Source organism: Bubalus kerabau, chromosome 1 (genome assembly GCF_029407905.1).
Source record: "Bubalus kerabau isolate K-KA32 ecotype Philippines breed swamp buffalo chromosome 1, PCC_UOA_SB_1v2, whole genome shotgun sequence".
NCBI lineage: Eukaryota > Metazoa > Chordata > Mammalia > Artiodactyla > Bovidae > Bubalus > Bubalus kerabau.
Genome location: NC_073624.1, coordinates 180,545,472 through 180,572,278, shown reverse-complemented (window position 1 = coordinate 180,572,278; position 26,807 = coordinate 180,545,472). Strand labels below are relative to the sequence as shown.

Below are 26,807 nucleotides of genomic sequence, written 5' to 3'. Positions count from 1 at the left end.
AAATCCTTGCAAGAAAGACACGCTTTAATAAGACTAGGGCTTCCCAGGCAGGCAAAGACTCCACCCCTCTAAGCCTCAGTTTCCCCATCTGAGCAATGGAGATAACATCCCCATTTTGCAGCACTCAGAAAGCTTAAACTTGATCATGTGTCTAAACAGCTACAGCACACCATAAACAATCAGTACAGTAGTATTATTATTGTTTCTTTTGTTGTCATTGTGGTCAGCTGTGGTTTCTCAAGACACACAGAAATTACAATGCAGTGCTGTCCCATAGAAATGACCATGCAAGTTGCATACATAACCTGACATGCCCTGAGACCCCATAGAATAAAATGAATACACAATGAAACCGGTGGAGTTAATTTTAATAATGTATTTTACTTAACACAAACTTATCTAAGATAGCATCATTTCAACATGTAATCAATATAAAAAAGTTCTTAAGTTATTTTGCCTTCTTTTTTCTTATTAAGTCTCTGAAATCCAATGTGCTTACATTGACATGCTTAGTCACTAGGTCGTGTCCAACTCTTTGCAGCCCCATGGACTGTAGCCCACCAGGCTCCTCTATCCATGGGATTCTCCAGGCAAGAATACTGGAGTGGGTAGCCATTCTCTTCTCCAGGGGATCTTCTTGACCCAACAATCAAAACTATGTCTCCTGCATTATAGGCAGATTCTTTACTGTCTGAGCCATCAGGGAAGGCCACAGCACAGCCTAATTCAGGCTGACCCCATTTCAAGGACTCAAAAGCCCACTTGTGGCCAGTGGTGACCATATTGGACAGTGCAGGTCAGAGAGAGTTTGCTGAATGGTGGGTTGGGGACTGGCCAGAAAGTGCAGCTGTGAAACTGGAAATTCCTGGAAGGAAAAAGCCAGAGTTTCCATATGAGGAGGGGCAGAGGGCAGCAATTAGACCAATTAAGAGCCAGCTTAAGTTTTTCCTGCTCTGTACATCATTTCAGTGGAATGGGAACAGGCATGAGTTGGTTTAGTCAACAAGTTATATATAGATTGAGCCACTGCCGTATGTCCTGAGGTGTTCAGGTGCTGGCCTTAAAGCATCAGCTGGACAAACTACTGCCTCTTGGAGCTCGCCATGGAGCAGGGAGAGACAGAAGGTAAACAACTGCTGAAATGATAAAGAAACGTAATGATGACGGAGAGAAGTGTGGCCAAGGGGAAATGCAGGGTTCTCTGAGGACATGGAGCTGGCAGGGGCCGCGGTGGGCAGAGGCCGGGGGCGCGGGTTGGGCTGGGGAACTGCAATGAGCACCACTGACTGCTTCAAGGTAAGAGATATGGCCCAGACAAGTTGAATCAGAAAAAATAATCAGAAGTGGTCAGATTTAACATCTATTACTTTGAACTTTACGAGACTGTCATTTAGTGTATCAAAAATGATTGAAAATCAATAATTTCATATGACTCAACATAATATATGGAGAAGGAAGTGACAACCCACTCCAGTATTCCTGTCTGAGAAATCCCATGGACAGAGGAGCCTGGCGGGCTAAAGTCCATGGAGTCACAAAGAGTCGGACACGACTTAGTAACTAAACGACAACAACAACAATATATGAGGCATAGAATGGATTGGGGGTACTTATCTTGGGGCTCAAGGATGGATTTGAATTTGGCTCTATTTCTAGAGAGGGTGTAAGCTCTACCAAACGACCTGTGATCCCTCCTTCCGCGAAGCATCAAAACTTGACCCGGCGCCCAGAGAGGCTGTTTCTCACGCCACACAGCCCAGAGGGAGGATGGGCTGAGAGGTTGCCCGGGGATCCCGCCGCTCTGTCTCGCTCCCGGGCCGAGCAGTGTTGATTGTCCCCTCGCGGCGCCCGGAAGCGACCCTCAGTAAACAAAGCCGTGTGTGGGCACAGACCCAGCAGCCTTGGGAGCGCTGTCCAGCCCGAGGGGGGCGGGGGAGGAATGTTGTGAATGAACCCAAGACCCGCCCCGAAACTCCGCTTAAGGCCGGCGCTGCGGGGTCTCCTCCTACTGTGATTGGTCTTCGGCTCTTCGTGATTGACAGCCCAGCTCGCTGAGCGTCCTGATTGAGTAGTCCCGAAAAGACGGGCAGTGCACGTAACGAATGAACAGCGTCGACTTGGATACGGATCTGGTGGTGCAGCCAACGGCGGAAGAGGGCCTCGGAGGCCGAAGGGGGGGCCAATAGGGATGGGCGGCGGGGGCGGGACAACGGTGTAAGATAAAGCGGCGGCCGAGGCAGCTTCATTGTTGTGAAGCGTCTTAAAGGGGCCGCATCACCCTGCTGGCCCGGGGGTGGGTGCGGCGCGAGTCCTGGGGCGACCGAGCACAGACCAAGGTCAGGAAGGTGGGCAGGAGTCGTGGGAGCCGGCGAGGGGGAGCGGGCTTCGGGCAGAACCCCCTCAACAGGCCCCGCCCCGGCCCCGGCTCCGGCCGGGCCGGATGGACCCCCCCGCGGCCAAGCGGAGCCGGGGCTGCCCCGCAGGACCGGAGGAGCGCGACGCCGGGGCCGGGGCCGTGCGCGGCCGGGGCCGGCCCGAAGCTCTGCTGGACCTCAGCGCCAAGCGAGTAGCCGAGAGCTGGGCCTTTGAGCAGGTGAGCGAAAGGCGGGGTGGGGAGGAACCCACTCCTAGCCTCTTCCTAGACGTATCTTTTCTCCCCCTGCCCAGACCCCAGCCTCCGGACCTGTCCCCATCGAAGACACCTCCAGAGATCTCCAAAATCCTTAATTCTACCCAAGACATCCCCTCATCCTCCCATTTCACTCCTTCCACCCCCATCCCTTCCTGGGACAACTCTGCTCTTCAGCCCACAAGACCCAGGAATACCTGAGTGCCCCAGATCCAACTCGGGACCCATTTTCTCCTCCTGACCCGTGGTCCTCTTACGACACCGCATACCTCTCTTGTCCCACCTTATCCTCATCCCCAGTTAGGGCACCCCATTCAATCCTCAGTCCTCTCTCCAACTCTTACGACCGCCCCAACTTGGGAACAGAGCAGATCTCAGGACCTAGAGACCCAACATTTCTGACCTACACCCCTTTACAGGACTCTCCCATATATATAGATCCCAGGCCCAAGACACCCCTTTCTGTCTCCTATCCCTGCCTCCGGCCTCCACAACCCACTTATCCCATGGGGACATCTTCTCTTGGGAATCCTTCACTCAGGCCCTAATACACAACCCCCTGTCATTCTAGGACCACCTCCCACCTGGGGCTGCCCCTCCTGACTGGCTGCAGAGATTACTCCATTGTCAGAGTCCTTCCTCCCCATTACCTCATGCCTACCCTCCCCTTTTCCCCACCCCACACCTTCAACCATCCCAGTCCTTCCAGAGTTTGGCAGCAAGTGCGGGGCCAGGGTCTTTCTACCTGGACAGGTGCACCTGGAACTCTGCCCCTAAGGTTTCTGGGGGCCCTGCCAGGATGGCCCCAGGGTGGAAGCTATTAGAGTCAATTTTCCCAGCCTCAGTGGAGTTGTGGCTAGGACCTGACCAAGCTTTCCTCAGCCCCGACAGGCTCTGTCCTCTCTTTGGCTTTGGGTGGCTTTCTTTGCTCCCTGGCCTCAAAAGAATTAGGGAGTCTGCCTCGACCAATGGGTCTGGGCCAAGTTTGGATGGGGCGGGCTCTGATTCATGGCCTGGAAAATCCCTCCTTAGTCATCTGCCAACTGTCCCTGAGGCCCCGGGCGAATCACTGGTCCTACCACTTCCCTTTGAAATCCAGGACTGGGGACTCTGAAGGGTCCCTGCTCCTTCATCGTGTGTGAGACCCTCAGGACAATCTTAAAACCTTCTCCAGGGCTCCCATGTACCTGCCTCGGGCAGGTCTGGCCCTAGTAAAGGTCCTACCCCTCAGAAGCAGCTCTTTGGAAGTTGGTCTCCTTCTTACTTTGAAGAAACAATGGCACAGAGAGGTTGAGAAACTTGCCCAAGGACACCCAGCCAGTGAGTAGCAAGCCTGGACTGGAATGTAGGCTCAATCAGCTCGGTTCATTGCCCAGAGCCCCCAGGGGTGGTCAGGACGTTCGTCCCTTCCTGGGGACCCTTAGAAGCTGGAACAGAGAGCCTGTCTTGGAATCTGGAGCTCATCAGCTGTGGGATCCTGAACAAATGAATTCACCTTACTTCTGAGCTTAGAATCCCCAGGCTGCCAAAATATTGGGTTGTTGCTGGTAGAATTAAGGGTATTTAATATACATAAAACATTTAGCACAATGTGGGCTAAGATTGTGTAGGCCTGATCACTCGTCTTCTGATCACTTTTGTCTTCTTTCCTCCTGCCCCAGCCCAACCCCACAAGCCTGAGGGGTGAGACTACCTTCCATTAGGATCCTGGGACCTGACATTCAAGAGGGAAGTGACAGAAAGTTCTAGAATACTAACAATGGGCCAGGTGTTCTTATAAGTGCTATACATATTAACGCATATGTAATACTCATGACACCCGAAAGGCGGGTGCTCTTAACATCTCCTTCTTACACTTGAGAAAAACTGAAGCTCAAAGAGGTAAAGTGACTTGTCCAAGGTCATGCTACTTGTTTTATTTGGTTAATTTGGGCTTAGGTCTTAGCTGTGGCAGGTAGGATCTTCACTGTGGCATCTTTTGTTGTGGTGGGTGGGTTTAGTTGCCCCACAGCGTGTGGGGTCCTAGTTCCTGGACCAGGGCTTGAACCCACATCCCCTGCATTGGAAGGCAGATTCCCAGCCACTGGGCTGCGGAGGAAGTCCCCAGGGTCATGGTACTTGTAAGCAGCAAAGTCAGGGTTCCAGCACCCGGGTCTCTAACACAGCAGCCCTTCCCACAGGTTGAGGAGCGGTTCTCCCGTGTGCCTGAGCCAGTCCAGAAGCGCATTGTGTTCTGGTCATTTCCACGCAGCGAGCGAGAGATATGTATGTACTCATCACTGGGGTACCAGCCCCCAGAGGGCGAGCACGACGCCCGGGTGCCCTTCACCCGAGGGCTGCACCTGCTGCAGAGTGGGGCCGTAGATCGTGTGCTGCAAGTAGGTGAGTGCCTGTCCCTCCAGCCCTGCCAGGGAGGCCAAGGGTCCAGAGCATGTGTGGAGGAGCAGGGAGCTGGAAGATTCCAAAAGGCAGGCTTTGATGCCCACAGAGGGTTGTACAAAATATTCTGAGCTCAGGATCAGGGATCTGCCTCAACTTGAGTCAGCTTAGTTGGGGGTGAAGGTAGAAGTGTGAGACAGGGAGGAGGCAGTGGTTTTGAGGAGCGATTATAAACCGGAAGTGAGGGGAGGTTCCAGACCTCAGGCAGTGGGGCCCAGGAGTCCTCTGGGCCCAGGGTTTAGAGCCAGAGGTAAGAATGATCCTAGACTTCAGGCAGCAGGGTCCTTGGTAAGAGTTGGAGGCAAAGTTTTTTTTTGTTTTTTTTTTTTAATATTTATCTTTTGTTGGGGCGTGTGGACTTCTCTCTGGTTGTGGCACACGAGCTTAACTGCCCACACGAGGCAGGTGGGATCTTAGTTCCCCGACACCAGAGATCGAACCCATGTCCCATACACTGACTGGAAGGAGGATTCGTAACCACTGGACCAGGGAAGTGGCAAAGTTTTAGAGCCAGTGGTGAGAGACAGACTTAGACCTCAGGCAGAGAGATTCAGGTGGAGGTGGGGTTCATAGGTTTAGGGATGGTCTTGGACCTAAGGCAACGAGGATTTGGTGGGGTCTGGGGTGAAAGTTCACCAGCTCAGGGAGATGGTGAAGGATAGAGAAGCCTGGCGTGCTGCTGTCCATGGGATTGCAAAGAGTCAGACACGACTGAGCAACTGAACAAAGGGTGAAAGCTGAGGATCATCACTAAGGAGTGCTCTTAAAGCGCAGACAGCAGGGTCCAGGTGAAGGGAGCGGGTGGAAGTGTAGCTGGAGATGAAGGATGAATCTCGACCTCAGGGAGCAGGGCTCAGATGGGAACCAGTGGAGACTGAGCCAGAAGGCAGATTGAGCCTTGGAATACCACACTTCATATGGGGGCAGGTCACGTCATCTCCCGGCTGGAGGCAGGGACTCAGCCAAGATGACCCTTTCTGAACCATGTCAGCCTGGGGGCCCCCTTGCCTGGACATGACCCAGCCAGCCACAGGCTCGGCCACCTCCAACTGGTATGAGGAAGCTACTGTGTCCCTGCATGACACAGACAGGGCCGGCTGGAGCCTGAGCTGCCCAACCAGTCGGATGAGCCTGGCATCTGGGCTCCCCAGGGGCCAGGGAGGGGCAGGGGGTGATGGGGTGACCTGGCCCCTAGCTGGCCCCCAAGATTCAACCCTTCACCCCCAAGATTCTTTGGTATCTTCCCAGGAAGTTCCAGGGTGCCTGGAGCCTGGGCAGTATCCATAATGATCCAAGGGCTTATGATAATATTATTCAGAATTAGAATAAGAACCAGCATTTATTTAGCACTTACTGTCTGCAAACAGTGTTCTACATTAACCCATTTCATCCTCATTACAAACACATGAGGAGGATGCTACCTCCACATTTATTCATTAATATTCCCATTTCACAGATGCAGACACTGAGGCCCAGCAAGGTTAGGTTACTTGTGCTAAGTTACTCAGCTGGAATTTGCACCTGGTCTTGCTGTGCGTCGTTGTCAAGCACAACCCATCTCTGGGGTGACACAGCAGTGACAGCTTGGTTTTGGTCTTAGGGTTCCACCTGAGTGGAAACGTCCGGGAACCAGGGGGCCCCGGAGAGCCCGAGCGGCTTTACCACGTCTCCATCAGCTTTGACCGCTGCAAGATCACATCTGTGACCTGCGGCTGTGACAACCGCGATCTCTTCTACTGTGCCCACGTGGTGGCCCTGTCGCTGTACCGCATTCGGCACGCCCACCAGGTGGAGTTGAGACTGCCCATCTCTGAGACACTCTCCCAGATGAACCGGGACCAGCTGCAGAAGTTTGTGCAGTACCTCATCAGCGCCCACCACACCGAGGTGCTGCCCACCGCCCAGCGCTTGGCAGACGAAATCCTCCTCCTGGGCTCTGAGATCAACCTGGTGCATGGTAAGGGTGCCCCAAGGTCTGATGGGAGAGGTGAGGCCCCAGCTCAAAGCCACCTTGCTTGCTGTGTGGCAGGCATGTGTCGCAGCATCCAAAGATAGCCTTGATCTAGGAATGAGGGTGGAGCACCACCACCTGAGGCCAAGGTCACACACCTAGGAAGTGGCAGACCTGGATTTGATCTGGCCCTGGGTAGACGAATGGTCAGAAATCAGCCAGTGGGAAGATCCAGCCCCAGGGTAGGGGTGTCCCAAGATCGCAGGAGCAGGCCTGGGATCATGGATAGATGGAGGTCATGAGGAGTATGTGTGGACCTTAGTGGGTATGAGAGGTGGGATATGGTTAGGAGATAGACCCAGAGGTGTTAGGAATTCTGGGGTGGTTTGGAGCTACAAGTGTTGCTTAACTATAATGGTGGGAGGATGAAGTAAGATGGAGAGTGAATAGATGGATGAGTAGCAGGTGGAGGCATGAATGGATATTTGAGAGTAGTGATGGGTGGCCAGAAATTGTTCATGATGGAGTGTTGGGGTGAACTGATGGTGTGGGAAAATGAATGGAATAAGTGGATGGGTGATTTACTGGGACAGTAGGTGAATGGGGAGTTGGTGGTACTTGGCAGTGGAGTTGGATGGGATGTGCTTTGATTGGGGAGTTTGAGGTAGTGGACAGATGGGGTTGGTGGAAGATTGGAAGGACCAAGGGGTACATGGATTGGGGGTGAGTTGATGGGTGCATGAATGTTGTTATATATAGACTGACATAGTGGATGGATCAAGTATATAGGATGGATGGATGGATGGACTAATGGATTGGTGGGTGTTTGGAGAGATGCAAATGAATGGATGGTTGGTGGGGAAAAAATAGATGGAAAGTTTGGATTAACTGGATGCATGGATAGCATGGTTGTGTGGGTCAGTGGATGAATAGGTCAGTAGTGTTTTGAGTGTTTGGTACAGATGAGGTGGAAAGACAAATATGGTTGGGTAGGTGGATGGATGGATGGATGGACTGATGGGATGGGTATGTAGATCAGTGAACAGATGGGAGTTATGGGTAGGGTGGATGATGAACTAATGGTGTAGGTAGGTGTGGTAAGGGTTATGATGTGTGGATAGAAAGATGCATGGCATGACATGGGGGTGTGGATAGACTGGTGAGTGGTTTGAATGGATGGGTAGGTGATGCTTTGGGTAGGATGAGGATGGATGGGTGGGTGAGTGGGTTTTCAGGTGGGATGGATGGAATTTGGGGATGGATTGGGTGATTTGGAGGACTGGTTGACATATTCCTTTCCCCAGCGCACACCTGTTTTCCCTCCCTCCCCACAGGTGCCCCAGACCCCACAGCAGGCGCAGGCATCGAGGATGCCAACTGCTGGCACCTGGACGAGGAGCAGATCCAGGAGCAGGTGAAACAGCTGCTGTCCAATGGCGGCTACTACGGCGCCAGCCAGCAGCTGCGCTCCATGTTCTGCAAGGTGCTGTGTGGGCAAGCACGGGGGGCGGGGCTAGGCTCCGGAGTCAGAGCCCCGCCCCTTCTCACCACCAGGTCTTGGCACAGGTGCGAGAGATGCTGCGGATGCGTGACTCCAATGCGGCGCGCATGCTGATCCTCATGACTGAGCAGTTCCTGCAGGACCCGCGCCTGGCCCTGTGGCGGCAGCAGGGCGCCGGCATGACGGACAAGTGCCGCCAGCTGTGGGACGAGCTGGGTGAGTCCCAGACCCCAAAAGCGGAAGCACGGCAAGCTCCTGGGCTCGACCACCCTGAATCCGTCCTCATTCAGTAGCACCGCCAATATGCAAGGGCTGTACTGAGCGCTGGGGCTACCACAGGCAACAAAAGAGATTAAATACCTGCCCTCAGGGCTTCCCTGATAGTTCAGTTGGTAAAGAATCTGCCTGCAATGCAGGAGACCCCGGTTTGATTCCTGGGTCTGCAAGATCCGCTGGAGAAAGAATAGGCTACCCACTCCAGTATTCTGGCCTGGAGAATTCCATGGACTGTATAGTCCATGAGATCACAAAGAGTCGGACTCTGAACGACTGAGCGACTTTCATTTCTTCTTCTCAGAGACCTGACACCTAGTAGGGCAGACAGAGAGGAGAAAATCCCACAAGCCCATTAGGCCAGGGGTCAACACACGTTTTCCATAGGGCCAGACAGTTAATAGTTTTGGCTTTTCGGGCTATTTGGGTTTTGTCCCAACTATTCAGTTTTATCTGTTGTAGCAAAAAAGCAACCACAAACACATAACAAAGTAGGCATGGTTAGCATTCCAATAAACTGTATTTATGGACACTATTTATTTATTTGAATTTATATCATTTTCACAAATCACAAAATATTTTTATTTCTTCCCCACCCCCACCACCATTTAAAAATTGTAAAAATGACTCTTAGCTCAAAGGCCATTCAAAAACAGGTGGTGGGGGACTTTCCTGGTGGTCCAGTGCTTCCAAGGCAGGGGTGCAGGTTTGATCTCTGGTTGGGGAACTAAGATCCCACATGCAATGCAGCTCCAAAAAAAAAAAAAAAAAAATGGCAGGTTTATTTTCTCCACAGGTGGTAGTTCGCTGACCCCTGTGATTGATAGTGATAAGTGGTATAGAGAAAAAAAAAATGCAAGAGGAGTCTGGCAGCCAGGGTTTGAGTCCTGACTTCTGTCTTCCCAGCTGTGTGACTTTGAGCAAGTGACTTTACCTCTCTGAGCCATAAAGTGAAGAGAGGATGAATTGCAGCCTCAGAGGCCCAAGGTGAAAGTTAAGCAGTGCCCAGCACACAGCAGGCACTCCATAAGTGTGTGCTGCCCCTGCTGGCATGAGTGTTGCGCCTCCTCCATGCCCACATTGGCTACCCTCCCTCCCCAGGGGCCCTGTGGGTATGCGTCATCTTGAGCCCCCACTGCAGACCAGAGGAGCGGACGAGCTGGCTCCAGCTGCTTAGCAAGTGGGACAAGCTGGACGTGTGCCCGCTGGAGGAGGGCAATTACTCTTTTGATGGGCCCAGCCTGCAGCCCACTGCAGCCCTCATCCCAGGTAGGAGAGGGGTCCCTGCCATTCCCTGTAACAACCCATCCCTATTGCCTGTGGCCTAGTCTCCCCATCATGGTGCTCTGGGGGAAAATGGAGGCAGGGCGGAGGGGACGAGCCCTTACCTGCCTCCTAGCCAGGAGACAGTGAGTGTCCAGGGCAGGGGCAGCAGGCAGCCTGAGGGACAGTGATGTGAAATATTTAAGATACCTGTAGTTCTGGGCTGACTCAGTCTCCTCCTGGCCATGGAGGCAGAAATCGGGTGGGGGAAGGGGAAACAGAAAGAAAAGGAAACAGGTATTGAGAAGAGAAAGACAAGTAAAGACAGGCAGAGGGGGAGGGAGAGAAATAGAGGAGGAGAGAGAAAGAAATTGAGTATGGAGGAAGAAAGATGGACAGACCCAGTTGTTCATTTGTGGTGGCTCAGACAGTAAAGAATCCACCACAAAGCAGAGACCTAGGTTCAATCCCTGGATCAGAAAAGGGAATGGCTACCCACTCCAGTATTCCTGCCTGGAGAATTCCATGGACAGAGGAGCCTGGCGGGCTATAGTCCATGGGGTCGCAAAGAGTCAGACACGACTTTTTCCTGTTGGACACTTTCACTTTCATGAAGGAATATGATAGCTCCCCTGACACACACACAACTTTAAGTCTTCTGAAAAGATTGGGGGCAGTGATGGCACCCTCGTCACTGTATCCAGAGTCTAGGCCCAAGCTGGCATTTGGTGGGATAGAACTGTCCACTGCCTAACTGCTAGGGCCCCCCTCATGGAGCCACATTTGGGCACCTCTCCCACAGGCCCAGAGGAGGAGGAGGAGGTGATGGCGATGGCTGCAGGTTCCCGCCACACTGTGTTTGGCCGCGCCCTGCAGGCTGGGTCACTGCATTGGAGTGATGACCATCTGCAGAGGATCCTGGCCAGTGACTCCTACAGCCCCAACCTCACAGGCAACGGGGGCAGTGACAAACCAACCTTCGACCCCCAGGGCCGCCCGCTCTGGCTGGGCGAGCCCTTCCCCACCACCTGTGCTCGTGTGGACACCCTGAGGGCCCATGGATACCCCCGCCAGGCCCTGCGGCTGGCAAGTGCCATAGTCAACACCCTCCGGCTGCAGCAGCGACATCAGCTACAGATTTACAAGCAGCAGAAAAAAGGTAGGCACCAATCTTATCATCGTGTCCTGGGGCTGAAGACACAAATGCCAACTTCTGGGGGCTGTGGCAACCTGGAGGGTCTGTGGGTACAACAGGAAAACAGACCACTCAAGGTGTGTTGAGCAGAAAGGACTTTAATACAGGGGATTGAGGGCTCACAGAACCAGTGAAAGGGATGCCATATTGAAAGGCAGCGAAGCCACTGCCTGGGTTCACAAACTTGAACTTCAGAAGCACAGAGAGTTCAGCTGGCTGTAGCCCTCACTGGGTGGGGAGGTGGGGGGGTGGGGGGCAGTTCCCAAGAGGACAACCCAGAACCTGCTGGCAAACCTTACATCTGTGCCCCAGACAGCTACACACACACCTACTCACAGCTGCTGCAGAAGAGTAATGGGCTCATTTTCTCCCACCTTTCACACCTCACACAAAGGGGTCTGGGAAATGTAGTTTCTATGCATCCAGCCACTTCCCTTTCAAGAACATGGACCCAGCATGCCAGGTCAGATTTTTCCAAGAGAGGTCAGAAATCTGGGTTCTTTGATGTGTAATTTCCTGTTTTGTTTTTTTTTCCCCAATATGGGCAAAAAATTCAAAATTGTATTCCATGTTGTATGACCCAAAAAAGAACATGTTTGTAGACTAGATATGGGGAGCAGGAGGGAGCCACCAGTTGCATACCCTGGGTGATGAGGTTGGGTTGATGGGTTAGTTACCAGGAAATTGAACACAGGGTTTAATGAGGGAAGATGGGGGGCTTTGGTATCTGAGCAGAACTCTAAACTAGCCTGGAAGCATAGGGAAAGCTCCCACCCTTCCCCAGGACCAGAGGAGGTGAGAGCTAAGCTTAGATCCTAAGGATGTACATGAGGTTCCCAGGAAAAAGAGAGGGAGCAACTATATTCCAGGTAGAAGAAACAGCATGGGCTGGAGCCCAGAGGCAAGGGAGAGCTCAGCTTGTGTGAGAAGATGAGAGGATGTGCTTCCAGATGGGGTGGGTGTGTGACAGTCACGGGGAAGCGTTCAGATCCGTCCTTGAGAGTGCTGAAAGCTGGTGGAGCCTGAGAGAAGTGAGAAGGATTAAGGGTTCTATGGAGAGGAATGAGACTGGATGGATGTTTTAAAAGCACCCAGTTTAGCCACGCCTCAGCCTGGGTGTGGGACAGGAGGCCAGGGAGGTGAGAGCTACTGCAGAGCTCAAGGGGGCAGAGACGAAGGTGCTGGATGGGCATCTGGAGGCTGGGCTCGGGGTTTGGGAAGAGGAAGCCCTCCTGGAGGGTTGGTAGAGGGGTGGGCCTTGAGCCTTTTTTTCTACCTTCAGAGCTACTGCAGAAAGGTTCCACCTGCATCACTAACACGGAAGGATGGGTGGGCCATCCCCTGGACCCCATTGGCTGCCTCTGCAGGGCACTCTTGGAGGCCTGTCGTCTAGAGGAGGAGACCCTCGCCATTTACCCAGGTATCCACACTGGGGACCCCTGGAGGAGGTGGGAGAATCACCACCCCTTGGCTATACTCCTTTGCCTAGTATTCCTATTACTTGGCCACGCCCCTACACTTGGCCTGCCCTTTGGCCAGTACCAGGTGCCAAGAGGCTTAGCTTCTGAAAGTGAGGCCACCATAGGCCTACCTGCTGTTGGAAGGTGGGTGCTACCTCCTGGTGTGTGCAGAAACAGTTGGCTCTCCATAAATCTCCCCCACCCCTACAGTATCCATGTTTAAGGTCAGGGACCACTAGAGTCCCAGGAAAACGGGTTCCTCCCCGGTAGCCTTGGTGCCCTTCTCCCACAGACTCGGGCCCTGAGAAGCGGAAGGTGGCCTACCAGCACGTCCCCGTGCCGGGGAGCCCTGGGGAGTCCTATTTGGCAATGGCGCTAGAGGTGGCCCTGCTGGGCCTGGGACAGCAGCGGGCCCTGCCCGAGGGGCTGTATGCCCAGGACAAGGTGGTACGCAATGAGGAGCAGCTTCTGGCCCTGCTGGAGGAAGTGGAGCTGGACGAGCGGTTGGTTCAGGTGCTGCGCAAGCAGGCGGGACAGCTGCTGGAAGGTAAGGCCACACTTCTAAGCCTTCAGGTTGTTCCTGAAACGTAGGGTCGAGTCCACTGCAGTGGTCTGATTGCTGCTGGGTTGGGAGACCCAGCCTCTACCTTTCGGTACTTATTGTCTTACATAGCTTATTAGTCAGTCGCTAAGTCATGTCCTACTCTTTGTGACCTCATAACTGCAGCACGCCAGGCTTCCTGGTTCTTCACTATCTCCCTGAGTTTGCTCAAACTCATGTCCACTGAGTCAGTGATAACCATCCCATCATTACATACCTTGGCAGTTCCCTAAAGGGGAGGTCCAAATTTTGGCCCCGCCCCCAGAGAGCCTGCCAGCCAATAACGGCTGCTATTGGTGAGGCCTCTCCCCTACCCGCCCCCCCCACCCCGGCCGCCAACCCTATCCTCCTGAGGCCCCGTCCCTACCACTTAGGGAAGCTGGTTTGGCCGCGCCCCCAGAACAAGTGCAGCCCTGCCTTCACTCTGGCAACACTCTGCGTTTGAGTCCTACCCCTACCCAGAGGTCCTAAGGGTCTCTTGCCTTTGGATTTTCCAGTACGTGTCTTAGTTTCAGCCCTGCTTCCCCACCCCTGGGACCTCTCTAGCCCCAACCACTCTATCTTGGGGCCGCCCATACCCCACTGGAATGTGGGGACCCCTGGGGAGAGGCGATACACACCCATACCTGGGGGTTGAGCTTGGGTTGCCCCCCCAGGGGGTCCTTTCAGTGGCTTCGGAGAAGTGCTGTTCCGGGAGAGCGTACCCATGCACACCTGTGCCCGCTACCTGTTTACCTCACTGCTGCCTCACGACCCAGACCTGGCCTACCGCCTCGCACTGCGAGCCATGAGGTGAGAAAATGCAGCGGGGGACTCCCCCCGGTGCGGGAAGGATTAGGGGATGGGAGGCTGCTGGGAGCCCCGTCCTTCCGCCTGCCCTCGCAACGTAGTTCATGCAGTCTACCTCATGCTGCCATTCCAGGCCGCTCTGTGCTCTTGATGACTAAACATAAATATGTCATATTATTTTGAATTTGAGAAATCTCCACATGACACAGAATTCAGAGTCCTTTTCTAGGTAAGTTTATCCCAACCTACCTAAAGCTCTCTGGAGGCAAGCAGTGTTACCACTTTCTTACCTATACTACAAGAGTCCAGATTTCTGCAAACTTGTAATCTGAAAATTAAAACTTGGTTCTCCTTTACACCCATGATACATCCTGTTGTTGTTTAGTCGCTAAGTCATGTCTGACTCTTTTTGTGACCCCATGAACTGTAGCCCACCAGGCTCCTCTGTCCATGGGATTTCCCAGGCAAGAATACTGGAGTGGGTTGCCATTTCCTTCTCCAGGGGATCCTCCTGACCCAGGGATCAAACCTCAGTCTCATGCACTGGCGGGCAGATTCTTTACCACTGAGCCACCAGGGAAGCCCCATACCTCTGGTACCTGTTCTTTTTTTTTTTTTTTTTAATAACCTAATGGTTTCTTATGATGGTTAATCTTTTTTAATATTTATTTATTTAGCTGCACGCAATCTTAGTTGCCGTACTCAGGATCTTTAGTTGAGGCACGAGGAATCCTAGTTGTGATACGCAGGATCTTTTAGCTGCGGCATGTGAATTCTTAGTTGCGGCATGCGGGATCTAGTTCCCTGACTAGGGATGGAACCCAGGTCCCCTGCATTGGGAGCACAAAGTCTTAGCCACTGGACCACCAAAGAAGTCTCCTGTACCTATTCTTTGCACCTTGTTTTCACTAAACTTTTGCATCTTAAAGGCTCTATCCTGTCACATAACAGGTGAACCACTGTAGGGTGGTACCATGAAAAACCCAGTGTGAAACTGATAGACATTTAGATGTTGCAGTGAATGACCAGGTTACCATTTCCCATGTGCACCAGCAGATCATAGAAGTAGAATAGTAAAAGGCCCGTCCATAGTAAACCATGGCCAACCAATTAAGTGAAATCCTCCTCCCACCCTCCGATCCTATCCTCCAGCTGCTGCTGCTGCTAAGTCGCTTCAGTCGTGTCTGACTCTGTGCGACCCCATAGACGGCAGCCCACCAGGCTCCCCCGTCCCTGGGATTCTCCAGGCAAGAACACTGGAGTGGGTTGCCATTGCCTTCTCCAATGCAGGAAAGTGAAAAGTAAAAGTGAAGTTGTTCAGTCGTGTCCCACTCTTAGCGACCCCATGGACTGCAGCCCACCAGGCTCCTCCATCCATGGGATTTTCCAGGCAGGGGTACTGGAGTGGGGTGCCATTGCCTTCTCTGTATCCTCCAGAGATACCTATTAACAATTTGAGAGCTTCCCTGGCTGTCCAGTGGTTAAGACTCTGCTTCCAATACAGGGGGATCAGGTTCAATCCCTACTTGGGGAACTAGGATCCCACATGCCACATGGCCTGGCAAAAAAAAAAAAAGTTTGAGGTGCATTTTCCAGAATATTTGCAAAGAATAATCTGTTAAGAGCCATGATTTAGAGAACACTCTTTTATGTGTTAGACTTTTTTCATAAACCAGTGCTAGCAAATTACAACCCACGGGCCAACTTTGGCCAGCTGCCTGCTTTTGTGCAGCCCCTGAGATAAGAATGGTTTGTATATTTTTAGACGGTTGGGAAGAAATTAAAAAAAAAAAAAAAATTCTGTGACACATGAAAAACACGTGAAACTCAAATCTCAGTTTCTAGAAATTAAGTATTATTGGCCCAGAGCACCACTCACTCGTTTGTGTATTGTCTGTGTCCGCTTTTACACAACAATGATGGTTATAACATAGACCAAACGGCCCACAAAGCTGAAAATACTGGCTGTCCAACCAGTGCAGAAGAAAAGGTGCCAACTTCTGATCTAAATCTGACTCACATTATCCCATATAATCTTCTAAACACCCCAGCGAAATAAGTATATTTACACCCATTTGACACAAAGACACGCTAAAGGTGTGTCCCAAGTCACGTAGCAAAGTCATTTATTTATTCTTTAAATTTTTATTTATTTATTTTATTTTTGGCGGTGTTAGGTGTTCATTGCTGCCCGCAGGCTTTCTCTAGTTGCAGAGAGTGGGGCCTACTCTTTGTGGCTCTGCTCAGACTTCGCACTGTGGTGACTTCTTTTTCACGGAGCAGGGGCTCTCTAGTGCTCAGGCTTCAGTAGCTGTGGGCTTAGCTCCTTGGTGGGGCATGTGGGATCTTCACGAGCCAGGGATTGAACCCGTGTCTCCTGCATTGGCAGGTGGAGTATTAACCACTAGACCACCAGGGAAGTCCAGCAAAGTCATTTTAGATATTTGGAACCAGAATAGTCTTGACTCCTTTTGCATTCTTTGATTACATTTAACAGCTTTGTAGAACTTTCTTAACACAAAATGCATGTAAACAGTGAGCTGAGTATCAAAATATCTTACGGGGGCCCCTCATTGAGTCATTCAGGAAACGTGTGTTGTTTACCTGTTGTATGGCAGGCATTGTTCTGGTGCTGGAGATGCAATGGTGACCCAAATAGTCAAAAATTCCTGCCCTCATGGAGCTGACATTGTAGTGAGGGAGCGACAGTAAGCACATTTATAGGTAAACTATGTTGTATGGCAGATGGTGACATGCAAGAAAGGGGTAGAAGGGGTTGGGAGGGGAAGTTGCACTTACTCATGTGTTGGGCATGTCAGAAAGAGCTCACTGAAAACATTTTTTAAATAATTTTATTTATTGATTTATTTTTGGCTGTGCTGGGTCTTCACTGCTGCGCAGGCTTTTCTCTAGTTGCTATATGTGGGCCTCTCGTTGCAGCAGCTTGTCTTGTTGTAGAGCACGGGCTCTAGGCAAGCTGGCTTCAGTAGTTGTGGCACGAAAGCTGAGTAGTTGCAGCTCACAGACCCCAGAGCACAGGCGCAGAAGTTACGAGCAACTAAGCAAGCGAGCTTAGTTGCTCTACACCATGTGGAATCTTCCTTGACCAGAAATCGAACCCGTGTTCCCTTCATTGGCAGGTGGATTCTTATCCACTGCGCCACCAGGGAAGCCCTGGTAAGAGTTTTTAACAGCGGGTCAAAAATATGGTCTCTGACAAGATCAGGATATGAGCAGGGGTTGCAGACCCTTCATCTCAGGTGGTCGGGTCTCCTAATCTTGGTGAGTTTCTCCAGCCCCTTTAATCTTGCTTCAGGTGGTGTCTTGGCTGTTCCTCCCTTGATTAGCAACTGTTGGAATCCATCCTTTGGAACGCAGGGAAGTTCTGGAGACTGGAGTCTTTACTTCAGGAAATGCCAGACAGAAAGGCCTCTGTGCCTGGGATTCCCACAGGGCCCTGCTCAGTTTCAACTGCAGTGAACATCTTTGTCTTTTTAATTTTTACTGGAGTATAGTTGATTTACAATGTTGTGTTACTTTCAGGTGTACACCAAAGTGAATTAATTATACATATACCTATGTGTGGGGCTTCCCAGGTGCCAGTAGTGGTGAAAACCCACCTGCCAATGCAGGAGACATAAGAGACATGTTTCGATCCCTGGGTCGGGAAGATCCCCTGGAGGAGAGCATGGCAAGCCACTCCAGTATTCTTGCCTGGAGAATCCTACAGACCAGAGAAGCCTGAAGGGCTACAGTCATTGGCGTTGCAAAGAGTTGGAGATGACTGAAGCGACTCAGCAGCAACAGCAGCATCCCTAACGTGCCTGTGTATTAAGTTGCTTCAGTCGTGTCTGACTCTGCGACCCCGTGGACTGTAGCCTGCCAGGCTCCTCTGTCCACGGGATTTCCCAGGCAAGAATACTGGAGCGGGTGGCCATGCCCTCCTCCAGGGGATCTTCCCAAGCCAGTGATTGAACCCACATCTCTTCTGTCCCCCACATTAACAAGAGGGTTCTTTACTAGTGCCACCTGGGAAGGCCCACATATACATATACCCACTCTTTTTGAGATTCTTTCCCCATATAGGTCATTGCAGAGTACTGAGTAGAGTTCCCTGTGCTATACAGTATGTATTTTATGCATGCATGCATGCTGAGTTGCTTCAGTCATGTCCATCTCTTTGCAGCCCTATGGACTATAGCCTGCCAGGCTCCTCTGTCCATGGGATTCTCCAGGCAAGAATACTGGAGTGGGTTGCCATGCCTTCCTCCAAGGGATCTTCCCGACCCAGGGATTGAACCCGGGTCTCATGTCTCTTGCATTGGCAGGCAGTCTTTATCACAAGCCCTACCTAGGAAGCCCCATGTGTTTTATACATGCAGTAAACATCTTCAACACACATCTTCCATCTTCCTGGGTGCCCAGGGCTTTGCTGACTCTGGAGGGTAGGTTCTGGCTGAGGTAGGAGGCATCTCCTAGAGAGGATGGAGAGTCCAGCCTTGTCTCACAGCAGGCTTGCTTCTCTTCTCACCCCAGGCTGCCCGTCCTGGAGACAGCGTTTCCAGCTGGAGAACCTCCCAGCAACCCGCTGGACTCCATCATGAGCAACCGCTTCCCCCGCTGGTTCATCCTCGGCCACCTGGAGACCCGCCAGTGTGAGCTGGCCTCTGCCATGCTGACCGCTGCCAAGGGTGAGGACCGTGGCTGCCCCCGCCCCACCCCCCCTGCCCTTTACATTATTCCTCTCCCTCCTTACCCTCATTCCAGTCCCCCCATTTACTTTTACTTATCCCACAGTTTTCCTTGGGGCTTCCCAGATGATGCTAGTGATAAAGAACCTGTCTGCCAATGCAAGAGACATAAGAGATGTGGGTTCGACCCTTGGGTCGGGAAGATCCCCTGGAGGAGAGCATGGCAACCCACTCTAGTATTCTTGCCTGGAGAATCCCACCGACAGAGCAGCCTGGGGAGCTACAGTCCATGGGGTTACAAAGAGTTGAAAGCGACTTAGCGTGCACCTATGCAGTTTTCCTTGAGCACATTCTTTTTTTCTTTTGACCTGTGGGATCTTAGTTCCCCGACCAGGGATCAAACCCACACCCCCTGCAGAGGAAGTGTGGATTCTTAATCACTGGACCACCAGGGAAGTCCCTTCTTGAGCACTTTCTGTATATACCAGGCACAGTCCCAGATGCTGAGCCCCAGTAGCAAACAAAACTGTCCCAAATCCCATGCTCTGTGGTGTTATTCCTAGGGAGGGCAGACAGACAATAAATAAGGGAAAGAAGATAGTTATGCAGTGAGAGGTAACAAGTGCTATGAAGAGGCATACAGCAAGTTGACATTTAAGCCACAACGTGAAGGTGAAGGTGGAGTAATGCCAGTATCTGGTGTCTTAGCTCAGCTGCCGTAATAAACTACCATAGATGCGGTGGTTTAAACAACAGAAAGTTATTTTCTTACAGTTCTGGAGGCTGGAAGTTCAAGATCCGGGAGCCAGGACAGTCAGCTCCTGGTGAGGGCTCTCTTCCTGGCTTACAGACGACTGCCTTCTCACTGTCTCCTCACATGACAGAGAAACAGAGATCTCTGGTTTCCCCCTGTCCATATAAGGACTCTGATCTCATCCTGGGGGCACTAGCCTCATGACTTCATCTAAACCAAATTACCTCCCAAAGGTCTGCCTCTAAAGACAGTCACTCTAGAGAGTTAGGGCTTCAGTGTATGAATTTTGGGAGGCACAGTTCAGTCCCCAGCATATGGGAAGAGTATTCCAGGCAGAAGGAACAGCCAGCACAGAGTGCCTGGTTATATTTAAGAAGCAGAGAGGAAGCTGGTGTGGCTGGAGCTGAGTAACAGAATTGTAGGATCTAGGTGAACAATAATAACAGTAATAAAAGTTCACATATGTGCATGTGTTTGCATGCTCAGTGGATCAATCATGTCAGGCTCTTTGTGACCTCATGGACTAGCTCGCCAGGCTCCTCTGTCCATGGGATTATCCCAGCAACAGTACTGTAGTGGGTTGCCATTTCCTCCTCCAAGGGATTTTCCTGACCCATGGATTGAACCCATGTCCCCTGCAGCTCCAGCATTGGCGTATGGATTCTTTACCACTGAGCCACCTGGAAGCCACTCACATGTATAGGTCTTGCCATATTAAGGCCTTTACAAGTATGGGCTCACCGCAGCCCTGTGTGACATGTACCGTGGCATTAATATTATCCATTGTACAAATGGGGCAGCCAAGGCATGGAGAGGTGAAATGACTTGCTCAAGATCACACAGCTTGTGTGATTTGAACCCTGGCATCTGCCATGTGCTGGGTCCAGAATTGGTGCCCTTGACAGGGGTCCAGTGGCTTCCTCCCACAGAAAGGGAAGGGGGAGAGGAGAGAGAAAGGGGAGTGCCAAGTGTGGTCTAGGTCTTCATGGAACCATCACCAGGTGATCACTATCCACATTCACACATTTGCACGTGTGTGGAAGAAACTGTGTGAGCAGGTCCAGCAGCATCGGGCTGGTGCGGGGTATACCCATGATATCCTCTGTCCCTCCCCCAACTCTAGGGGACCCCAAGTGGCTGCACGCAGTACTGGGCTCCATCCAGCAGAATATCCACTCCCCAGCCTTGCTTTTCAAGCTGGCGCAGGATGCCTGTAAGACTGCCACCCCGGCCAGCGCCCCACCGGACACCACACTGCTGGGCATTGCGCTGGAGCTGGGCCTTCAGGTGTGAGCCACGGGAGCGAGCATGGGGGCAGGCCGGGTGGGCATGAGGGTGGGGCAAGGGCCCACTTGGGGGCGGAGCCTGAGTTCAAGGTCTTTCTGGAGGAGGGACCTAAGGGTAAACCTCGCATCCTTTAGGGGCGGGGCCTGGATGTGAATGGCATCTCTGGACGGGGCTACAGAGGAACAGGGTTAGGGAGAGGAGTCCTGAGAGGGCCTGAAGTCACCAGTGAGGGTGGGGCCTATGAATGAGTGACTCAGTTGCAGAACCTGAAGGTGAGAATCTACTTCTGGAGGTGTGGCTGAGGACACAAGAGGGAGCAGAACCTACGTGTGTTGGCCAGGGGTTGATGTGCCATAAGGACCATGAGTGGGCGGGGCTGAAACTGAAGAGCCTGCCTACTAGGAGCTTTCTTGGGGAAAGGGCCTGCAGGGGACTTAGGCGAGAAGGAGGCCTCACTACTGAGGGGCGGGGCTTAGGGAGGGTCCTGTGAGTGAAGAGCCACCTCGGGGTGGGGTCTGTGGTTGAAAGTCGTGGAGGTAGGACCTGCAGGTGAGTGTCCAGGTCCTCCTCAGGGACCCGGACGAGGGACAGTGCTGTAAGGACAAGGCAGAGACACCGGCGCAGCTTGAGGGCATAGACAAGTATGGGGCTCATGGGGGCAGGGTCTCAGTGGCAAAAGTAAAAGAATAAGGTACAGATTCAGGTGACATCTTCCCAGTGTAGAACTCACCAGCAAAGGGCAGACAAGTGGCAGAATTGGCCTCTGAACAACACCGTGAAGAGGGTGGAGCTATTGTGGGGGAATATGGGGGTTGAGATAAAGGCGGTGCTTTGGGGTTTTTTTTTGGCTGTGTCAGGTCTTAGTCATAGCACACAGGATCTTCGATCTTTGTTGCTCCATGCAGGATCTTTAGTTGCAGCATGCAGGATTTTTTTTTTTTTTAGTTGCAGCATGTGGGATCTAGTTCCCTGACCAGGAATCAAACCTGGGCCCCGTGCATTGGGAGCATGGAGTCTTGGGGACCATCAGGGAAGTCCCCAAGGGTGGTGTTGTAGGGTGGTGACCCCACTATTTAGGAGCTTCTAGGCAGGACCTGGGGTTGGAGCCTCAGGAGAAAGGCCAGCAAGAATGGTGCTTATTGGGGATGGGACCTGTAATGGCAGGTGCTTGTGTTGGGGCCTCAGGAGGAAATCTGACAGGAAGCACAGAACTTTCCAGAGAAAAGTGACAGGTTGGTTAGTTGTCCCAGATAGGATCCACGGGACCTTAGAATAACACCAACAGTAATGGCTAGTGTCAGCTGAGCACATTGAAGCGGTAGGCACTGTACAAAAAGCCTTACTTACTACACACTCTCGCTTGATTCTCACAACTGGGTGAGGTAGATACTATTTTTATCTCCATTTTACAGATGAGGAAGCTGAGGTCCAGACAGGTGAAACCCCTTGCCCACACTGTACGGCTTTGATTCAGTCCTTAGCTTCTGAGTTTCCTGGGGTCCCTCAGAGTCTTCCGCCCCCTTCCATAGGCCTCCCTTGGGTGACCCCCGTCTCTCCCTGTGTCCCGGCTGCAGGTGATGCGGATGACCCTGAACACCATGACCTGGCGTCGGAGGGAGATGGTGCGCTGGCTGGTCAGCTGTGCCACAGAAATTGGTGAGAGCCCCCAAGGGGACTCACGGCTCACCTCCATGCAGAACCAGGCAGGCAGGAGGGAGAAGCAGAGCCATTTCCCAGACCCCAGCCCGTGCTCTGGGCTGGGCCAGGAGGGAATGATGGGCATGGGGGAGGGCAGGGTGTGTCCAGCTGAGCCTGGAGGCTGGCCAAGCTAAAGAGGCTTGGAGAACGGACAATCCCTCCAGTGCTTAGCACCCACCTTCCCAATTCCTACCCAGCCCAGCTGCCCTCTGCTCCCTTAGAAAAGTAAAGTGAAGTTTCTATCAAGCCTGGAGTGGAGGTAGAGGGGATACAGCTTTATTCTTGCCTGGTGGGAACTCTAGGTCAGGGTAAACTTATACACATAGGTACACCCATGCACAGGTGAATCCCCGCCCCGTGCCCAGCCAGTGTCACCCTCTCATTTCCCGCAGGCCCGCAAGCCCTGATGAACATCATGCAGAACTGGTACTCCTTATTCACCCCGGTGGAGGCGGCCACCATCGTGGCAGTAACAGGCACCACCCACGCCACGCTGTTGCGGCTGCAGCTGGATGCAGCCCGGCGGGAGGAGCTCTGGGCCTGCGCCCGCACCCTGGCCTTGCAGTGCGCCATGAAAGACCCGCAGAACTGCGCCCTGCCCGCCCTCACCCTGTGCGAGAAGAACCAGGCGGCCTTCGAGGCAGCCTACCAGATCGTGCTGGATGCGGCCGCCGGTGGCCTGGGCCACGCCCACCTCTTCACCGTGGCGCGCTACATGGAGCACCGCGGCCTGCCACTGCGGGCCTACAAGCTGGCAACGCTGGCCCTGGCGCAGCTCAGCATCGCCTTCAACCAGGACAGCCACCCGGCAGTCAATGACGTGCTCTGGGCCTGCTCGCTCAGCCACTCCCTGGGCCGGCACGAACTCTCGGCCATCGTCCCCCTTATCATCCGCAGCATCCACTGCGCCCCCATGCTCTCCGACATCCTGCGCCGCTGGACCCTCTCGGCGCCCGGCCTGGGGCCCCTTGGGGCTCGCCGGGCTGCCAAGCCTCTGGGCGCCGACCGGGCACCGCTTTGCCAGCTGCTGGACGCGGCTGTGGCAGCCTACATCACCACCAGCCACTCGCGCCTGACGCACATCAGCCCACGTCACTACAGCGACTTCATCGAGTTCTTGGGCAAAGCTCGCGAGACTTTCCTGCTGGCGCCCGATGGACACCTGCAGTTCGCCCAGTTTCTGGAGAACCTCAAACAGACCTACAAGGGCAAGAAGAAGCTCATGCTCCTGGTGCGGGAGCGTTTCGGCTGAGGGGCAAGAGGCAGACAGTGGGGGCATCCTCCCTTCGCCCCTGCCCCTGTGGCACCCGCTCTCCATCAGGGGCCTCGACGCTGAAGGCCCGTGTGGCGTTTCAGTATTAAGTCAGGGAAGGAGCCCGGCTGAAGCTGGGTGGTCTTGCCTGCCATCCCCCACCCCCCAAGCCCAAAAGGAGGTGGGAGGCAGGAGGTGGCATCCTGCCACGTGCGTGCCTAGGAGCGTGCAAGCGAGTGTGCAAGACGCGAGGATCAGAAGCCATACCAGCACCCAGAGGCCTGGAAGGGGGTGTGTGCTTGTGCAGTTGGTATGACCCCGTTGTGAGCACCCCAGAAGCAATAGTCAAGCTCTCTGTCTGGTGCTGAGGGGGCAGCGGGGAGTGCTGGGAAGCAGGACTCTCCAGACACTGGTTTTCGAAGTCAAAGTAGCAGACAGACCCTCCCTGTGCCCAACTGTGGGTGGGTGGAGGGCTTGTGTTAGGGCATCTAAACTCCTTTTGTAATACCCCCTCACCCCCCACCCCCGCCTCAGGGGCCACACGGGCAGCCCTACACCCTCTAGGCTGCCAAACGGGAATCAATGGTTCACCCCCACTGAAGGATTTGAAGAGGCTTCAGGCCTCGGCCACATACCTCACCCCCTCATCCTGCCAGGACTCCGTTGGGTGCCAGGGTCCCAGGGCAGGCTCGGGGGTCATTATTGCCCCTCCCCCTACCTACTAGTCACTGGACATACAACTCAGGAACCGAGCCAGACTCACACTGTCCTCCGAACCTGGTGTGGGGGGAGATAAGCACAGGCAAGCCAGGGACCCCCCCCAAACCCTCCAATCTAGAAAGGAAAGGAGCTAACATCTTCGCATTTTTTGGCTGGCTGTGTGTCTCTCCTTTTCTCCTCCTCTGCCTCCTGGCTCTGTCCTTCATCTTATTCCCTCTTCCCATATTTCCATCTAGCCTTTCTATTTGCATTCCCAGTTGTCTCTCTGGCCTCCCTCTCCCCACCTTGGCCTAGGGAGAAGAAGAAAGAGTCCCGCTCCCAATCACCCACCTCTGTCTTTTCTCCTCTTGTAATTAAGGACAAAGATCACCGAATTTTGTAACTTTTTTTTTTCTATTTATTGAGCCACATATTGTATTTACTTTTTTTTTTTTTAAGATTGAACACAGCTTGTTCTTTTTAAATTTTAGTTTGAGACTAAAGTGTGTTCTCCTCCCCCAGTGCGGCCCCTGCCAGGGCCCCCTTTACCCCCCGTAGAAAATCTCCAGCCTCTTCTCTGGAAATAGTTTGAAGCGACGGGTGCAGTGGGAGCCACTGTTGGTTACATCCAGTGGGAAGAGTATGGATGATAGTGGACAGGATGGAGAGCTCACTGTGAGCAAGCCTAGTGTTTATATCTGTGCTTTACACCTGTCATCTGTTACACCTGTCTGAGGAGAAAGCTGAGGTTCCAAAGTTTAAGGAAAGGGCATGGAATTTTAGAAAGTGATCGCTCTAGATTTAGTTCCTTGCTGGGCTGGGGACACTGCTCACCCCAAGCGGCTTGGTCCATGCAGTGCTGGGAGTGGCCACTAGAGGGTGCCCTGGCTCCAGACACTCGCTATTGAAGTTCCCTGTGTGCGTTCTCGGTTGCTCAGTCCTGCCTTGACTCTGCGACCCCATGGACTGTAGCTGTCAGGGCTCCTCTGTCCATGGGATTTCCTGGCAAGAATACTGGATTGGGTTGCCAATTCTTACTCTAGAGGATTTTCCTCAACTAGGATCGAACCCAAGTCTCCTGCATTGGCAGGTGGATTCTTTACCACCTGGGAAGCCTCGCTATCGGGGTGATTTGCAGACACGACTGAGCGACTGAACTGAACTGAAGCACGTGGCAGGGGTGGGAGGGTGCCTGTCAGGTGCTGGGTGCAGCTGGGTGGGGAAGACACAGCCCCCAAAAGTGGAACGCGGTTTAGACTAGGCCTTGGTGGGCGAGGTTCTTGCCGAGATGACGTGGGCGTGGTCAATGCCGGGCGCGCCTAGGGCGTGTCTGGGCTCCTACCCCGCGGATGAGGGACCTGGGTGATGGCGGGAAGGCCTTTAGTTGCCTTTACTGGTTTCCTGCCTTTAGAGACTGACGGACAGAGGGACTGACTGACTGGGTCAGCGTCAGGGCCGGGGCAGGCGAGGACAGGCTTCCCGGAGAGGCGGGGTTCAGAGCGAGGCTGGGCGGGGCCAGCAGCTGGAGGACACCAAGGGCCTGCGCGCAGGCGTGGGCGGGCCTTCCCTGGCGCTGGGCAAGGCGATTGGCTCTTGGCACCGCCCTGAGCTGGAGGGAACCAGTTGGAGGTGACCCCACCTTCTGCCCCGCCTCACACATTTCCGCAGGTATGTGAGGGGAGACCCCAGCGGACCCACAAGCTCCTTAGCGCCGCCTGGAGGCCTGGCAGGGTAGAGGCGGCAGTCCTGAGGGCTCTATCTCAGCTTTGGCCCTTGGGGTTCCCCGCTGCCTTCAAATGTTCTCAGACTTTGGGGCACCCCTTACTGTGCCCCTCGGCTCTCCAAATCATTTGCAGATGTCCCCACACACCTAGGGTGCCACTCAGGTCCCAGTCACAGCCAAATGTCCCCCTTGGGCCCACATACATAATTTCCCCATCACGGTTCTCAGATACCAGACATCTCAAATCTTAACCCCAATCCAAGTTGTCCCTTATGTCTAAGTCACCCCTAAATGTCATTAGATCAACACCTTCCGGTACCAGTTATCTTCAAATGTCCAGTGTTTTCTTCCGGGTCACCCTCAACCACCAGCTTAGATTGGGTCCCATTCCCTTCCACCTCACCCCTGGACATGGGGCATTCCTTATCATCCTCCCGTCTAGGTTCCAGTTCTTGTTACCACACCAACCCTGAATGTCTGTCCCTCCAGCCCACCCCTGAACCCCAGGGCACTCTTCAAGTTCACCTTTCCATGATAAGGGCACCCTTTCCACCCCAAATGACTAAATTTTCATCGTCTCCAGAGTGGGCAGGGTAGGACTC

The 26,807-nt window shown here is 53.2% G+C and overlaps 1 protein-coding gene across 2 annotated transcripts; it reads left to right on the top strand.

The window, feature by feature from the left end:
- Window positions 1-1,035: 1,035 nt before the first annotated feature.
- Window positions 1,036-26,798, top strand: ZSWIM4 (zinc finger SWIM-type containing 4). Of its 2 annotated transcripts, XM_055543154.1 has the most exons (15): window positions 1,036-1,125; window positions 1,657-2,593; window positions 4,810-5,011; window positions 6,669-7,025; window positions 8,354-8,502; window positions 8,586-8,736; window positions 9,895-10,062; window positions 10,859-11,215; window positions 12,534-12,671; window positions 13,004-13,258; window positions 13,969-14,104; window positions 18,638-18,792; window positions 20,670-20,833; window positions 22,408-22,489; window positions 22,924-26,798. In XM_055543154.1, exons 2-15 carry the CDS (start codon window positions 2,441-2,443, stop codon window positions 23,781-23,783), a joined length of 3,327 nt encoding a protein of 1,108 aa, XP_055399129.1. In that variant the 5' UTR covers window positions 1,036-1,125; window positions 1,657-2,440; the 3' UTR covers window positions 23,784-26,798. The 2 variants fall into 2 exon arrangements, with proteins under 2 accessions (XP_055399129.1, XP_055399127.1); XM_055543152.1 differs by lacking the exon at window positions 1,036-1,125 and having other exon boundaries at window positions 1,149-2,593.
- The last annotated feature ends 9 nt before the right edge of the window (window positions 26,799-26,807 follow it).